This window comes from Rhineura floridana, chromosome 3 (genome assembly GCF_030035675.1).
Source record: "Rhineura floridana isolate rRhiFlo1 chromosome 3, rRhiFlo1.hap2, whole genome shotgun sequence".
Taxonomy (NCBI): Eukaryota; Metazoa; Chordata; class Lepidosauria; order Squamata; family Rhineuridae; genus Rhineura; species Rhineura floridana.
In genome coordinates this window covers 189,465,034-189,482,704 of record NC_084482.1, presented here as the reverse complement: position 1 = coordinate 189,482,704, position 17,671 = coordinate 189,465,034, and the positions used below count along the sequence as shown (strand labels likewise).

The following is a 17,671-nucleotide window of genomic DNA, read 5'->3' as shown; positions in this document are numbered from 1 at the left end:
TGTTGCAAGGTGCTGATGAGAGGTGCACGGATCATCCTCTTCTTGGTTTGGAGAGGCGTGCTCGTACATCTGCAAAGTTGCTGGCCTGCTCTGTCCTTGCCCCTGTCCCAGCCTCACTTTGTGGGGAAGGAAGAACATGTTCTTGAGGAGCCGGTTCTCAAGCAGACATGTGTGGATTCTACACTCCCCACCACCCAAATTCTGCTGCTAAGAAATAAGATCAGACTGAAATAGGTAAAAAAATACCTTCCTGGTTCTATGTTTCAGTTTCCAAATAATCTTGAAAAGGACAATGGCATATAGAGGAGGAGCAAGGAGCCATTTTTAATCTTTCATCTGCAGCCATGAAGACGAGAGACCTGGTTTTAAAAAATGGAATGTCTTAGGTCCTCATATGGCATCAAGTGTGGAGTAGGTACAGATGCAGCTTTGCAAAAACTGACAATCAGTTGATTGTTGGGACTTGCATAGCCCATAGTGCTGTGCATGGAACTTTGCAAGCCCTGACAATCAGCTGACGGCTGATGACTTGCATAGCACTGTGCATCATCTGATTGTCAGTGGCTTGCAAAGTGCGCCTGGGCAAAAATGGGCCAGTTGATGTCATTAACAGGTGAACAGCTCCTCCCACCTGTCAAATTTGGCCTGCAGGGGCAGGTAGTAGAAGATAAGGTTCCAGCCCACTTGCCAAATCCAGTTCCCCACCCTTGCCTTAGAACCCCCAACTTCATATTAGAGAAGCATATTTTGGGCTTGAACAGCAAACCTACAAATGCAAGCCATGCATGCAGCCTTGTTGGCACCATGAGAGGTGGAACAACGATGACTGCTGCTTAGAAACTGCAGTATCAAGCAATGTACAAATTATTAAAATAATAAATAAGTAATAGTAGATGACAAGCTCTCTCTCTTCAGGATTTCTTCAGGATTTGTTGTTGCCTTGGGCTGCCTGTGTCTCTCCTTAGCGCTATTCTCTTTCTCTCTTTCCCCCCCCCCGACCTTAGGCATTGAAGGACTGGAACTGCATTTCCTGGTTCTACGTTCTAACCGTTCTGGCTGGCTTCAGATCTTGAAGAGACGGAAGCACCAGACAGATACAGGAATGTTGGTTAGTTATCGATGCCCCCTCCATTCCTGCGGATTAGTTGGACTTAGATTGGGATGCTCCTTTTTTCCCCAGGTGCCTCCATGTATTAGTTGTGTGACAGGCAGAAATTCAGCTAGTTAAGTTCTCCTTTATTTCCATGCTGGGAAAACTGCAGCCGTAGAATTTCTGCTTGCCATGCAGCTGTCAGAGGTACAAGAGTTCTGCCAGGAAAGGAAGGTGGAAACCTTGTACACATCAGAGCGCTATCCCTTTTTGGCTGCTGCATTAGGAAACTACCAGTCTTGGTAGATTCCTCATTCATAGCGGTGTCCATTTAGTAGCAGTGCATACATTTTTGCAAAATGTAGAAGCCGGTGGAATTTTCTGGAAACCAAATGGTCAGGGATGATGGCAGTTGTAGTCCAGTAACATCAGGAGGGCCACAGAGTCTTCATCCCTGGCCTAAATTACAGGAATGGGGGAAACTTGCATACAGTCTGTGTACTATTCTCTTGTGCTCCCCAAACCTCCAGCTTTTGATGGTTCTGTTGATCTACCACACGGTGTGTTCTGTGGTGTGTATGTCAGGAAGTAGAAAAATCACTAAGGACAGGACTAAGCCCTAGAACCTGTTTTCAGTGACAGACTTAGTTCTGTGTAAAATAATAATGATTGGGATGTCTTTGAGCATGTGCAAAGTGAAGTCCTGTTGAGTAACTGCATACATGCTCTTCGAGGCTTAGGAATAATTGTATTCATGATTTCCAGGCAAGCTTGAGGCACGGCATCCCATCGCTTATTAGCAAGACTTGTGGGAAAATATTGTATGGAAGTATTTCCTCCTACACGTAACAGATGGAGAAGACTTGGGGAATTAAGAGAGTTTGCTTCACCGTTTTATGGTTCATTTCATGAGGGCTAGAAATGTGCTTTTAAAAACGAAAAGCTGATATGTTAAAGATCCTGCACACGTCACTGGGTTTAATGCTGAGAGGTTTGAATGGTTGTGACTGAGCTATAGAGTGTGAAGTATTGCTTTTAAGTCACTCACTCTGGCTTTTTAAGAGATTCACCAGAGAATAGTTTACGTCGCAATACTGCAGCACTCACTGGTTATGGGGTTACTCCTGCTTGGGACAGGCTAAGGATCCAGCATGATTTACAAGCAGAGAATATTGGTGGGCACCATTTTCACTATGGCCTTCTCTTCCCTAATGGCAGGTGCAGTTTGATTGTTTCCCGGCAGAGAGTGGCCAACGGGTGCTTGTGTCGCTGGAGACTATTCCAAGTGGGGTGCTAAGCCTCAGCCAAAGCTTTTTCATCACTAACAATCAATTGGGTAAGATACAGCCAGGATATATATAGGCCTGCTCTGTTGCTGCTTATATCTTCTATTGTTAAAGGGTCTGGAATTCTGTGCTTAGAAAAGCCTCCAATGATCTCTAATGGGAATAGGGTTGCCAGGCCTGGCCTCCCAAGAGAATTTCACCTTGTGGTTTTTCCCATTACAGAGTTGCAAGAACACCTGCACTTGGCTGACTTTCTCTTCTCCTAAAGATACAGGATCAGTCTCAGGCCCTGAACCTGGCAACCCTAAATGGGAATCAATGGTACCCAGTATAAAACTACTTAAACATGCCCTCCTTGGCATACAGAACTGCTTTGGAGAAATAAAAATGGCAGAATGAAGCATTACTGAAGGGAAAGGGATTCTGTCACTTCCAAACAACTTACACATTGAACATTGATTCTGATTTGTTTGTTCAAAGTTTGAAGGAAGATTAGACAATGTCAGCTATTAACTGAGGACCAGTGGAGGCTAGTCCACTAGGGGGAGTGGGCACTGTCCCAACAACCCAGTCTGCCCTTAGCCAGCCTCCATCTGCCTGCCTTCTTACATATCTCCAGTCCAGGGGAATAGCACTGCCTTGCTGGCTTCCCCCTCCTTTGTCTCAGCATTGCCCTTGGAGAACTCAGCAGGGAGAATGATGGGGACAAAACTAGAATTAGCTGGCTCTGCTTATCATTGGCTGTGGCTCCACCTATCATTGGCTCTGGCTCCGCCTACTGTTGGTCTCCCTGCTTTCCGCCCCACCAGTCCCAAAGGCAGAGCTTGGAAAAGTTACTTTTTTAAAACTACAACTCCCATCAGCCTCACTCAGCATGGCCACTGGATTGGGCTGATGGGAGTTGTAGTTCAAAAAAGTAACTTTTCCAAGCTCTGCCCAAAGGGCACCAGCCACCACCATTGAGCATGCATTCTGATTTGTTTGTGAGGTTAGATGGCATTGCATCAAGCAAGAGTTATCCCACACTTTCTGGTGCATTTCCCAATCATTTGCCTTGTTACAAAAAGTTTGTGGGGGAAGCTGGCTTGCTGTGCAAGAGCTCTAAATCAACTTTAATTGTGCAGCCTGAACTAGCTAATATGTCACTGAATCCCACCTGAAAATGGGGCCCTCTGGAAGTGCACTCTGTGGCAGCCCTGAGCTGGCAAAGGTAATGCTGGGGATGGAAAGTGACAAAAGGAACACCGTTGAGAGAAGAGAATGACCAGTCTTGGAGAAATTGTAAACTTGGTAGAAGGAACGCTGGTGTTGTGGGCCTTTGCTTTCTCCTCTGCCACAGCCTGTTTTCCTCTCCTAGGACCTGAATTCTGCCACAAATGGCTGCCAGAAGCACGGGCTATTGAGGTGTCTGTTCCTGAGGGCCCTGCCATCAGTGTGCGACTCTGCCACCAGCTGGCCCTGGAGTGTGAGGAGCTGCGCCAGCCTTTCCATCAGCAGGTGGGACTTCCCCTTGGAGGGGGAGGGGGAGGACCAGAAATGGGCCTGGCTGGTAGGCAGGAAAAGCAAGCAGGCAGGACAGGAAAGTGATCCCTATGGGGAGGGAGGTCTTCAGTATTTTCAGGGGGAGCAGAAGCAATTTTGGTAGAATCACTAGGGAAGAGGATAGTGATCCTGTAAAGCAGTCAGTGACTGCATACATACCATACATTTAAAGCATTTGGCTTCCCCAAAGAATCATGGGAGCTATAGTTTGTTAAGGGTGTTGGGAACTGTAGTTCTGTGAGGGGCCAACTGCTGTTCTCAGGATTCTTTGAAGGAAGCCATGTGCTTTAAATGTATGCAGCCAATGTCTTTGGCATTAAAATGCCAATAACCCCCCCCTTTTAATCTGGATTTATTCTTTTCAGGGGAAATCCGATTCATTTAAAAACAAATCTATGCCAATGACCCGTTTGCAGTATCTGAATGACTCTGAATGAGTAGACAATACTGGGTTAAATGGATAGACCATCTGGCTTGGTATGTCGCAGCTTCTTATGTTTCTCTGCACTAGCTGGTCTGATGCTGAATAAGACAGCTGTGTACGTTCAGTGGGACCTTATTCCATTGTCCTTCACGTCTGCAGGTTTTCCTGGCCACCATGGGCAGAGGGCAGGATGGGGACTGTGTGGGCTCATTCAGCTAGCCGGAGATGTGATCCATCCATTGGCAGATGGGGTATTGCTGCTGCTGCTGCATCACCCTCTTGGCTGTGGTGGCGATGCCACTCACTGGGGTGTAAACACCAAAACCAGAAAGCAGTTGTTCTATTGTTATTTTTTAGATAAGTCCTTAACAAAAGCCATGTGGCTGAAATGCATTGGGCAATTTGTCAAAATAAAGAATATTTATTTTTTGGCGTCTTTGAGAATTATTTCTCCTGTTGTCTCATCAGTCACTGGGATAAGGCAGGGCAGGGCAATGGTGGGGGAACACCAAGTTGGTGGGAGCAGGGGGCGCAGATACATGCACACCTGTGCCCACTAGCAACCCGGTACTTCCCCCACCTGCCTGCTACTGCCCCATTCCAGTCCGAGCAAGCAGCACCACCATCACAGCTGGGGCAGGCGACGCAGCAGTGACATCCCACCTCACAGCCCACAACTGATGCAGGGCTGCAAAGGAAGAAGGAATGAGATCAAAAGGAAAAGACAGGAGAAGTGGAGTCTGGAGGATGAGGAGGGCAATGTGTGGGCTGGGTCAGAAGGAATGCAAGCTTATGGGATGCTCTCTTCTTCTATTACGAGTCTAAATGCCTTTTGTGGTCCTGTTCTCTTCTTCCCTTCTTCTGCCAGGCTCTGGTTTCCAGCCATCAACCTGCCGTACTGCTGTATGAGCTCCTGCTTCCTTGCTTATGTATTGAGGTGCGTGTGCATCAAGTTGGGAGGCCAGTGGCAGCTGGTGGCTCCATGTGGGGCAGTGGAATCCGCTCCGGGTTTTAGTCCAAACTTTCAAGGAGCTGTTGCCAGCTACTCATTTGCAATATCTGAATGACCCTGCCTGGAAGCACCCTAAGACAGAATGGTCTTGCCTGTCTTTGTTTCTTGGGTGCCTGTTGCCACATGGCTATATGCTAGGACACCTATGGGGCCCACAGAAGGAATCAAGGTTGGGAAGCAGCCAACTTGCATCTGATTTTCCCCACTTTCTCCTAGGCATCGTATGAGCACCACGATGGCGTGCGCAAGAATGTGTGCCCGTTCCAGGATCAGCCAGAGGCCTGTGAGTCTTGCTTTATTTAGGGCCAGGTCTGATGACAAGAGGTATCTGCCATACTAGCTCTGCATAAGTGAGGGCAATATCATTTCTTTAACCAAGAGCACAGCTGGGGTGGGGGAATGAGAAAGGAGGCAGTAGTAAGACCTGATGTGAAGGACAGAGGTGCCACATTTCTTTACTGGCCTCTGCTCTTGGGCCTTTAACAGGACCTTCATGTGCAGAGATTAGCAAGTGTATTTACCTTGCTACCATGAGATTTTCATCTGCTGTTTTCTGCATATCAAGCTGCTGTAAAGGCACAGAAGTAGGCCACTCTGGTTTTTTTCTGGACAGTTGGCAACCCTAATGAAAGAATGCAACCCCCTGTTCAGTTGGAGCTCTGTTGACTCTTGGCTCTGTCATTAAATCTGGGCTATGCCTCTGGGCTAATGCATTTGCCTGGATTTAAAAATGTGAGGTTTTGTTTTGTTTTGCTGGAGGTGTGCATTTGATTCAAGAAAGAGTTTATTAGCAGACAAAAGAAAGCCAACACAGTGTAATGCATAAAGTGGCCAACTTGAACCAGATGGTTCTGGGTTCAAATCCCCGCTTTGCCATGAAGCTTACTAGGTTGCATTTTACCTATTGCTCTTGATCTCCCATAACGAGGAACTCAAAGCTACTACCACAGGATTGTTAGGAGCAGACATGCCTAAGATATAAGAAGCAGGGAAGGGAGAGATTGCGGGGTGTACTTTGGCACAACTCCACATCCCATCCTCCCTAACTTCAGACAGCTGCAAACTGATACGCTTGTTTACGGTTGCTCAAGCATAGGAGGATCCGCCATTAATCTTACGGGGGATCTGTCTGCCATCTCTGCCGTCTGCTAGAGGTCTTACAAATTAGTGACCAATACACATGAAGGCCGTTGAAATAAATGCCCAGCCAAGTATAGCAGCTAAGTTAAACTCTAGTGCCGGCCCCCACTGCCTTACTCAGCAAACGGGGCAAATGGGGCAAGGGGCACGGAGCTAAGATGGTATTGACTAGAAGTAATTATCAGGAGCTGGGTCCAACTGTGGAAGAAACTACTGTGCTAAATAGTGTCCAGAACAAGATTACAGAATACTTTTTCCCCATTAACGATTTACCCCCCCCCGACGTCTCAGAAACCCTTATCTAACTCCACGAATATATGGTTGGAAAATGAATGGACTGTAGCGCATCCCCTTTCTGCTAAACTCCATACGTCCTTTCCAGCTGCTAAAAGCCTTGCAGAGGAACTGCAGGATGCAGGTTTAAATTTTTCCTTGAGCGCAATAAACGATGAGCCGTCTTCAGAATTCCTTACTATTGACTCCTATCGCCCTCCCATGGGTCAACCACCTATAACCTCAGCTGAGAGTGAAAAGGAAAAGGACGGATCCCTTTCTTTAGACCCCCCACAAGATTGGCAGCCCCTTCTGCTTGCGGAAATGAAGTTAGTTAAGGCATATATTTCAGAAACAATCTACTTACCACGCTGGTGGGAGTATTAGTGCCCCCAAGTGGTGGAGGAACAGCTTCAGAACACTCTATCTATAGACCTGAACCGCCTTATAACCGCACTCTAGTCATGAGCAAAAATAGAGGCAGAAAGAAGAAGAAAAAACCCACTTCTACCTTAAACACCAATCAACCCAAAAAATCGAAAAATATGAAGAACAGCCAGTACAACAATGCTAATAAGATGAACTTTAAACCTCTGTTCAAACAACTGGATGCTCCAATGAAGAAGGATCCACCAAAAGCCCATTGCCAGGGCGCCCGGAGAAAATCTTTGTTGCAGCTGATGGAGACTCAGTCAGATTCTCAGAGCTTTACCTCGGTCAAGGACAGTGCAGAACTGGAGTCTCTTCTGAGGGACTATTCGGAGCAAAGGCCTGAGTCAATTGAAAGACACTCAATAAGGTGGAACCTGACACTGCAATCGGACAAGCTGGTTATCGGGTACAAACATAACGCCAAGGGACGGCGCCCTCTATTTCCGAGTATCCTGTTCCTGGACAACTGTTTCCGCCAGGCGACGCTTGCTCCATGGCGAACAAATTTCATCAGATCAATGAACAACATCTCCAACAACGTGTGGGATTGGCGCCTGATTATTACTTGTCACTCCAGCAAGGAAGTCAACCAAATTCTTAGCGCAAGGGGCAGCCTAAAAGGAATGGGTATATTTGTTCAAAGATACTATACTAACGTTAAACCCCCAATGCCGTTAGTTGGATCTCACCTACGCAGTTTGTCCGGTAGCATGGCCGATTCCGGAGATCCTTCAAGGTCCATCAACTACACGCACACTGCCCACAGTCTAGGTTATGGGGTGGTGAAAACTGTGACCACCTTATCCCTAAATCTAACAGGCACTCAAAGGATCCCAAAATTAATTATGGGGGAATGTGTCTTGCTCGCCTGGCTGGTAATCATAACTTGACCATACTAAACGGCCTTGAACATTTAGGCGCCAGTGCGGAATACACCTACATTTCCTCTCACGGAAGCAGTGTTATCGATTATGCAATGATTGCCCCCCAACTACTTAACTTGATCTCTGCCTTCAAGGTAGGAAATAGACAAAATAGTGATCATTTACTGCTCACCATCGAGTGCGCTTGCCCCAAGAATCTCAAGCTAGCGAATTTCCATAACCCAACCGCTAGCGGCAAGTATTTTAAGGGCAGAAGGACAAGATGGTCATCACAGCTGGCCCTTAGGTCTGAAAATTTCCTTTTCCCCCCTCTGGCTATCACCATTCGGGAAAACTTAAGGAAACCCAATAACCCCCAGTCACCTCTAGACGAATATTCATCTTTAATTTCCAATTTGAACAGCGTCCTTTTTTCTAGACAGCTTGTCCCCAAAAAAACCCTTAGCTGTAATGCGAAATGGTTTGATGGGGAATGCTTGGCCTTAAAATTACAGCTGAGGAATGTTTATACACATTATCGTCAGCAAAATCTCTCCCAACTTCCCTCTGAATATTATGCCATCAAAAGGGAATATAAATCTCTGCTGACTACTAAGAAAAGGCTATCTGTACAGCAAGACTGGGAGACTTTAGTTCGGGTATCGAGATCTAAAGATTCCAAAAGCTTTTGGGCCTTCATCTCTAATGCTTCCCGCACCGAACTCATAGTACCCTGTAATATTTCCCCCCAGACCTGGGTGCAGTACTTCACTGACATGTACGCGGAAGTCCGTCACCCAGATCAAAGTCCCTTTGCCCCCCCTGATCTATTGGCTCTTCCGCCATGGCCCCCTGTTTCTCAGGGAGAAGTAAAAGCTCTGATTGCCGCTCTGAAGACGGACAAGGCACCCGGCCCTGACAATATCCCGTCAGAAATGTTAATAAAATTTCCAGACTGGTGGGCGCCTATTCTAGCCAATCTATTTACCAAAATCAATAATACCGGTCTTGTACCGGAATCTTGGAGTGAAGCAATAGTCGTGCCTATATTTAAGAAGGGAGACAGAGAGGACCCCTCTAATTACAGGCCAATTAGCCTATTATCGATCATTGGCAAATTATACGCTGCATACTTGAAAGTAAAGCTTGATGCCTGGATTGAGGAATATGACATATTAGGCAAAGAGCAGGCCGGGTTCAGGAAAGGCTGCTCGGTCTTCGATCACTGCCTTGTTCTGAGTCACCTGGCAGAAAAATACAGCAAGCTTAGAGGCAATGGCCTATATGTGGCCTTTGTGGACCTCAAAGCTGCTTTCGATTCAATTCCACGGAACAACCTATGGAGCAAGTTAGCAAACACTAACATCGACAAAAGGCTATTAACTCTGATCTACAACTTATATCAGCGCACTTCTCTACGTGTACGCTGCGGTAGAGAGGGAGCTTATCCGACTCCATTCTCTCTAACAAGGGGGTGCAACAGGGGTGCATACTAGCTCCCCTGCTTTTCAATCTCTATCTAAATGACCTGAGATCATTTTGTCTCTCTCAGGAATTTCATTCCCCCAAAATCGCAGATGTAAGATGTCCTTTACTTTTGTACGCAGATGATGCGGCTTTGGTTTCTCTTTCCAAAGTGGGTCTTAAGCGAATGCTCCAAGCCTTTATGCTTTATTGTAGTGATAATCGACTGATCATTAACTACTCTAAAACCAAAATCTTGGTATTTTCTAATCGTAAAATAACCTCTCCCTGGTCAACCAATGGACACCAAATTGAACAGGTCTCCCATTTTAGGTACTTAGGAATCATATTCCACTCCACGATGAAATGGACAACCCATATCAGAGTGGCGATCAAGAATGCCCGAAATACAGTAAAGGGTGTATTACGCTTCTTTTTCACCAAAGGGGGGCAGTATGTGCCAGCAGCTATACAGGTTTTCAAAGCCAAAATCATCCCCCAAATTCTTTACGGGGCCCCTATATGGATACATTCATTTAACTCCTCAGTGGAAGCAGTCCTTTCCCTTTTCTTACGTAGGGTGCTTGGCGTACCGAGATGCGTCGCTTCTGCAGCTCTTAGGTTAGAGTGCAGTTGCGCATCCATGGAATGTACTGCATGGCTGATGGCCGTAAATTTTTGGGCCGATCGTGCCTATAATCCGCACCCAGGCTTTACAATCTTCATTGGATAGAGCCTCTAAAGTATGCTCTCCCCTTTTTTTGAAGCTAAAAATGGATCCTGGAAACCTTGCCCCTTATCTAGATTTTTTCACAGTACCCAAATTTAGATTGGCCTTTACCGAGGCCAGATTCAATTCCCTACATTCTGCTTTGCTGAGCGGGAGGTTCTCTGGCCTTCCCACCGTGCAACGCCTTTGTCCTTGTGGTATGGGTGCCATTGAAATCCTTCAGCACTCATTTTTAATTTGCCCCCTATATCTTCTGTTAAGGGAAAAATTCCTTTCCCCTCTTCTGGCAAGGCTCCCATACAAGCCTCCAGAATTCACAATATCTTACTTGCTGGCTGATTCTGATAGGGAAATCTCCCTTCAAGTAGCTAAGCTTATCTATGCCTCCCAACAAATACGGATATCTCTGCCCCCGAGTGTATACTCTTGTCTTGATGCAATTTTACCTTGTACTCTGTTTTAATGTTTTATCGTGTTTTTACTTTATTCCCTTTTTATGTTGCTCGCTGTATATACTGTGGGTCTTTGACCGCAATAAACTTGAACTGAACTGAACCTATTGCTCTTTCTTAACCTAAGACAGTTCAGAGGACTATTGCAAAGATAATAGCAAATGACTCCACCTGTGTTACCCTGTACTTCTCCATACAGTGCATAGTTAAACTGCAGAATTTAATTACTGCGAGGGGAAGGGGTGGCATAAATTACTGAGAATATCATCTGGCAAAGATGGGTAACTTGTGGCTGTCCAGATCTTGCTAGACTAAAAGTCCCATCATTCCTGACCATTGGCCATGAAGACTGGATCTGATGGGAGTTAAGAGTCCAACAGCCTATGAAGGGCCACAGGTTCCTCATTGCTGTTCTGTGGTGTCAGTGTCTGTTTGGTGATTATATATTTTAGTTCTAGTGATTATATATTTTCCCCCACCTGCCTCTCTAGATGGTACAGATCTATGGTCCTCCGTGCAGTTCCGTGACTACAGCACCAGTGACAAGGCTGAAATGGCTATGTCTCTGAGTGGCCGGTGCCTGCTTTCTCTCACTGCTTCCCTCTGCTGGAAAGAAAGTGCCACTCCGGAAGCAACCTGTCAAGACATTCCCAATTCCACGATCACTGGATTAGATCAGGTGAAAGGCTAGGAGCTCAGTGGGATGGTGATGAATGGCGTTTGTGGCTCGGTGAATGGGAGGTGGATTTTAGGAACCCATTGCTCCAGGTACAGATTTAGAGACATCATTTACTTGCAAATGTAAGAAGCCCATTTTTCAAGTAGAGTAGGGATTAGGAGGGGGGGCGAAAATGAATTTTGTTGGCACTTTAATGAAAATCTAATTGGCACTTCTTAAAACAATACATGAACCGAAACACAGCCAGCCATTGAAATTCGCACTTCTCTGAATGTTTTGATGCAGTTCTCCAACCAAATAATGGGTACAAAAATGCATCTTTGGGGGAGAAAGTGTGCAAAAATGCATATATTAGTGAAAATAACATACAAGAATGCATGCCTGTCCAATAATGATGGATTCTTTTCAATTTGTACAGCCCGAGGATGTGGACAAGATCCTTGGAGAGGTGAGAGCCACCACATGTCTGCTAGACCCTTATAAAAAGTGCCAGAGAGGGACTGGCTGAGTGGGTGGGGGGAGTGGTTAATGCCTCCTTACACCAAGGCAGAGTTCCAGGTTGCCTAAAGGAGGCAGTTGTAAGGCCTTTGTTAAAAAAGCCCTCCCTGGACCCCTCCATAATGGATAATTACCAGCCAGTGTCCAATATTCCATTTTGGGGTAAGGTAATAGAGCGTGTGGTGGCCTCCCAGCTCCAGGGATTCTTGGATGAAACAGATTATCTGGATCCATTTCAATCTGGTTTCAGGCCTGGTTATGGGACAGAGACGGCTTTGGTCGCCTTGGTGGACGACCTACGCAGAGAACTGGACAGGGGGAGTGTGTCTCTGTTGGTTCTGCTGGACCTCTCAGCGGCTTTTGATACCATCGACCATGGTATTCTTCTGGGCCGCCTTGCTGGGATGGGACTTGGGGGCACTGTTTTGCAGTGGCTCCATTCCTTCCTGGAGGGACGAACCCAGAAAGTGGTGCTGGGGGATTCCTGTTTGACCCCTTGGCCATTGGCCTGTGGGGTCCCTCAGGGCTCAGTTTTATCCCCTATGCTATTTAACATCTACATGAAACTGCTGGGAGAGGTTGTCCGGGGGTTTGAGGTTCGGTGCCATCAGTATGCTGATGACACCCAACTCTATGTCTCCTTTCCACCTAATTCCAAGGAAGCTGTCTTGGTTTTAAACCAGTGTCTGGCGTCAATGGTGGACTGGATGAGGGTGAACAAATTGAAGCTTAATCCAGACAAGACAGAGGTGCTTCTGGTCAGTCATAAGGCGAATCAGGGAATAGGGATTCAGCCTGTGCTGGATGGGGTTACACTCCCCCTGAAGACACAGGTTCGCAGTTTGGGTGTGCTCCTGGACTCAGCGTTAAATTTGGAGTCCCAGGTTTCTGCAGTGGCCAGGAGTGCTTTTGCACAATTAAGATTAGTGTGCCAACTGCGCCCGTTCCTGAGCTGTCTGATCTGGCCACGGTGACACATGCCTTAGTTACATCCCGTTTAGATTACTGTAACGCGCTCTACGTGGGGCTGCCTCTGAAGACTGTTCGGAAACTTCAGTTGGTACAATGTGCTGCAACCAGAATGCTAACTGGGGCTGGTTACAGGGACCGTACTACCCCCCTGTTAAAAAAGCTCCACTGGTTGCCAGTCTGTTTCCGGACACAATTCAAAGTGCTGGTGTTGACCTATAAAGCCCTATACGGCTTAGGTCCAGGCTATTTATCAGACCGTATCTTCCTGTATGAGCCTGCCCGGGCCCTGAGATCTTCAGGAGAGGCCCTTCTCTCAATACCCACATCTTCTCAAGTACGACCAGAGCTTGGAAAAGTTACTTTTTTAAACTACAACTCCCATCACCCCAGCCAGCATGGCCACTGGCTGGGGCTGATGGGAGTTGTAGTTCAAAAAAGTAACTTTTCCAAGCTCTGAGTATGACTAGTGGGGACGCGTGAGAGGGCCTTCTCGGTGGCTGTCCCTAGGCTTTGGAATTCCCTTCCTAGGGAGGTAAGAATGACCCCCTCTTTGCAGTCCTTCCGCCGACAAGCAAAGACCTTCCTATTCTAACAAGCCTTTGGAATTGAAGGCTAAGGATAGGGCGTGAAGGGTGCTGCATTGCTAATGTCTATTATATCATTTTTAAACTAGTCTGAACTCTTTTAGCTATATGTGTGTATGGTTTTAATATTGGAAATAGTTTAATCTTATTTTAATGTAGACTTTGTATGTTTTTAATTGTATGTATTTTTTATCTGGAAGCCGCCATGAGTTCCAGTTTTGGAAAAATGGCGGGGTATAAATAAAGATGATGATGATGATGATGATGATAATAATAATAATAATAATAATAATAATGCTATTAAGGAAAAATGCTTGGGAAAATGTGTATATTTGTCAAAGCTGCATATAAAATATGTTTATTAGGAGATATTTACACTATAATGTTGACAAATTTTCATGAAGATTTTAAAAAACCACAAATTGCTGCAGAAATATGGAGAACTGGAAAAATGAGAAGCTGAAATTAACAGATTTGTTCATCCTTAGTAGAGAGAGGGAAAGTTGGAGGGAAGAATTGTCCCGCAGGGGACAATTTGCACAGTTAAGAGCCAGAGGTTATCCCAGGGTAGCATTTCAGGAGAACAGTCATGCATATGGACTTTTGTTTAGGGACACAATGTTGCTGGCAATTTCTGGGTTATTTTGCAGACTGGTGTATTTTATCTATGAAGCTCTGGACTTCATCTGAGAGGATCTGCTTTCTGGAAAGGAAGGAGACCTTTCTATGGAAGACAGAGGAATCCTAGGGCAGGCCTTACTCTGAAAATGTTTATATGTCAGATTGTTAGTGCCCACTTATTAATGATCCAAGGATGCTGTTATGATGCCTTTCATTCAGAACTCCTGCCTGCCTTCCCTGCTTGCCATGACGCAGTTCTGTTGGCCACAGCAGGTTGGGCAATGGACCAGTGGAGGAATGTGGCAGGATGTCTAGCCGCTGGATCCTCACTTGATGCCTTAGAGCACCAACGCAAAGAATTGGCAACCCTGTTGCACAAACAAATTGTTCAGGCTTAAAGATATATACTCTTTAAGGAGAAAGCAGGTAATTAAGGTATTGAAAGGATTGTTGAACTGAAAGAAGCATCTGTGTGAACATGGCCTTAGAGAGATTTATATGCACTGCCATTGGTATCAGGAAGACCTACTGACTACACCTGCTTTACACTGGGGGCAAAGATAGGAGGCTGAGGCAAGAGAGATAGTTTCAGGAAGGCCATATCCACAATGCGGTATGGATATATGTTGTGAGACTACAATTCCAGTCATCCCTGATCATTGGCCATGCTGGTTGGGGCTGATGAGAGCTGGCGTCCAACAACATCTTGAGAGCTACAGATTTCATGTTCCTGCCATGATGGGTTGTGGGAACTGATATAGGAGAGAAGACTATAGAATGATACAGGGTTTTCATAGGATGTTCGTGGAAACTGCTTAGAGATTTTGTAAGCAATAAATTAATATAAATAAATAAGACTGCCTTGATATGTTCTTCTTACTCTAGGAGTACATCCTTGAGGATGTGGATGTTCATCCTCAGCTCTGCTTTAAGGTGAGACCCACTTCTCAGTCACTGCCACCATACACTTGCATGCCCGTTGCTTAGTGTTAGATCTACTTGGGGACTGAGCATGCTCAAAGCTTCTGTCATCTGCAGCAGTCTCATTCAGCACAGTCTCAGGAGTGTAATTGAAATCTTGAGACTACACACTCCCTGTCGGAGTAGGTAGACAGCATTGGGATTTATATAGGGTTTTTGTATAGGTTATATGAGTGAACATCATTTCTACTCGTATGGAAGGATATGACTTGGCATGTCCTGGAGGAAGGTGGACCTAATCCAAGGGAAGGCTTCTCAATTCATGCTGGATTTCCCCCATATGTCCTAGAGACTAAGGTTGCACTTGATAAGCTTTAAAAAGCATAAGAATTGCCCAAAGGAGGATGACCCTGGGATGTGCAGTGCAATCATATCAAGTTGACTCAGAAGTAAGTTCCACTGTGTTCAATGGGGCTTACTCTCCAATATACAGTCTTTGTTGCTCCAGATGAGCAATAGTGTAATGGGCTCAAACTGCAGGTGCAGCTTGGGTTGGACATGGGGATGTAGAAAACTGCCTTATACTGAGTCAGACCATTGATCCATCTTGTTCAGTATTGTCTACACCAACTAGAAGCAGCTCTCCAGTGTTTCAAACAGAAGATGCTCCCAGCCCTGTCTAGAGATGCCGGGGATTGAACCTGGGATCTTCTGCATGCAAGATACTCTACCACTGAGCTATGGCCATACTTTCTTAGCTGTTCTCTAACTGCATGGGTGGAAGAGGTTGCTTCCAGGGATGGTGTGAAATCTTCATTGCTGGAGGTCTTTCAGAACTGATTGGACAAACACATGATTGGATTAGTATAAGTTGGCTTGATCTAGGAGGTCTTTGTATAGTCAATTCAAGTTTTGTATCTAAGGTTATCCATCACTAAAGGAGTAGGGAGACAGGTTTTCTTTCCCACTAAAGGTGCTTGATGCGCTTCTCCTGAAAAAAGGCAGGCGGCTAGATCTGAGAACTCCTGATTTCATTGTTCTTTTGTTCTCTGAGGGTGAGGTGCCTGATTTGGTAGGACCAGTCACAATTTGTCCAGTAACTTTGTTTTCTCTTTCTAGTTTTCCTACAGGAACAGCAGCCACATTGAGTGTCCACACCGGACAGGTGAGTCTGCTTAAGTCACAGCACAAACCTCTGGCTTGGTATCATGGAATGGTCGGAAGGTGATGGGGCAGGAGGTGATTGCTAAACACTGAAGAAGGGATCATGCTGATAAGGGTCTCTCTTCCAATCTAGGCCAGATAGGAAAACTAAAGGGCCCTTTGAGTATCCCTGAATGAGCAGGGACTTACTGGTTCTGACATTTTATACTTACCATTTAGCACTCTTGTTCTGCTGTAACCTGGACATAGCCTTGTGTTTATGCCTCTTTCATTTTAATGTTGGTGGGAAGCAGGATGCCCGCCGGGGTGTAACATTTTTACAGCTTCCAGAGGGGTAGCCCTGATGTTAGTTTGTTGCAGGAATTTTATTTTAAAGGGCTCTAGTCCACAGATGCTTAGGCCACAAGAGATCTGTGTTGGTCTTTAAGGTACCACGGGATACTTTTTTGTGCACATGTTTAAACATAAGAACATAAGAAGAGCCTGCTGGATCAGGCCAGTGGCCCATCTAGTCCAGCATTCTGTTCTCACAGTGGCCAACCAGGTGCCTGGGGGAAGCCCGCAAGCAGGACCCGAGTGCAAGAACACTCTCCCCTCCTGAGGCTTCCGGCAACTGGTTTTCAGAAGCATGCTGCCTCTGACTAGGGTGGCAGAGCACAGCCATCAAACGAGGGTACAATTGGGTTTCAGCATTAACAATGCAAGCACAGCTCTTCTAGATTATAGACAAGGCAAGTTACAAGACTGCTCAAAACTAACCAAGAGCATTCAACTTTAATATCCACATAACAAGCCACACTGCTTTCACAAAACAACTTTTTAAAATCCACATAACAAACCATTCTGTTTTCACAAAACAGCTTTGGGGGGGCATTGACATTGACATATTGTTATAAACTGGCTACAAACAAGGAACTCTTTACCTTCATCAGTTCATTGTTTATGGACAACACATTTTCTACTGGTTAACAGGATTATGTCTTTACATTAACTACTGGGTGGCTACTAGTTACAAATCTCTGAAAAACAATATTAGCTGAACAGGACGCTCTTCTCCCAACAGAGGCCTGTATCTCCATAAAAATGCTGTGGATCAACATTTCTGTATTGTATTTCTCCCTTTTGCTTAGTGCCAGGTTTCCTGGAAGGCAAGCTTGAGTGACCTATAACCCACATGCTTTGTTTGTACAAGATGCCAGATTTAATTCCTGGTACCTCCAAATAAATAAACAAATAAACCCCCAGATAGGGTGGGGAAACAGCTCTGCATGAGAATGTGGAGAGCCACTGCTAGTTTGAGAAAGCAATACTAGGCTAGATGATCCAGGTCTAACTCAGTATGAAGCAACTTTGTATAATCTCTACAGAGTCCTGCCTCTTTTCTGTTAGCAGTTTTCTTGGGGATGAAATCTGCAGAGCTAGCTCTGTGTGCCTTTGTGATATCTTTCATCAGATTTTGCTATTACAGTTGCAAACTTCATTTCCTTGAGGCCAAGGTGGCGGACCTGGAAAAGCTGAGAGAGG

The 17,671-nt window shown here is 45.6% G+C and overlaps 1 protein-coding gene across 1 annotated transcript in view; it reads left to right on the top strand.

Annotated features, from left to right (window-relative positions):
• The window catches only part of IL17RE (interleukin 17 receptor E), a 76,425-nt gene that overhangs the window by 39,535 nt on the left and 19,219 nt on the right, over positions 1 to 17,671 (top strand). Inside the window, exons 6-13 of the mRNA XM_061618883.1 lie at positions 1,005 to 1,108; positions 2,309 to 2,426; positions 3,734 to 3,873; positions 5,211 to 5,279; positions 5,571 to 5,637; positions 11,200 to 11,387; positions 14,948 to 14,995; positions 16,103 to 16,148. Coding sequence (XP_061474867.1) covers positions 1,005 to 1,108; positions 2,309 to 2,426; positions 3,734 to 3,873; positions 5,211 to 5,279; positions 5,571 to 5,637; positions 11,200 to 11,387; positions 14,948 to 14,995; positions 16,103 to 16,148 — 780 coding nt within the window. The remainder of the gene's footprint in view (positions 1 to 1,004; positions 1,109 to 2,308; positions 2,427 to 3,733; positions 3,874 to 5,210; positions 5,280 to 5,570; positions 5,638 to 11,199; positions 11,388 to 14,947; positions 14,996 to 16,102; positions 16,149 to 17,671) is intronic.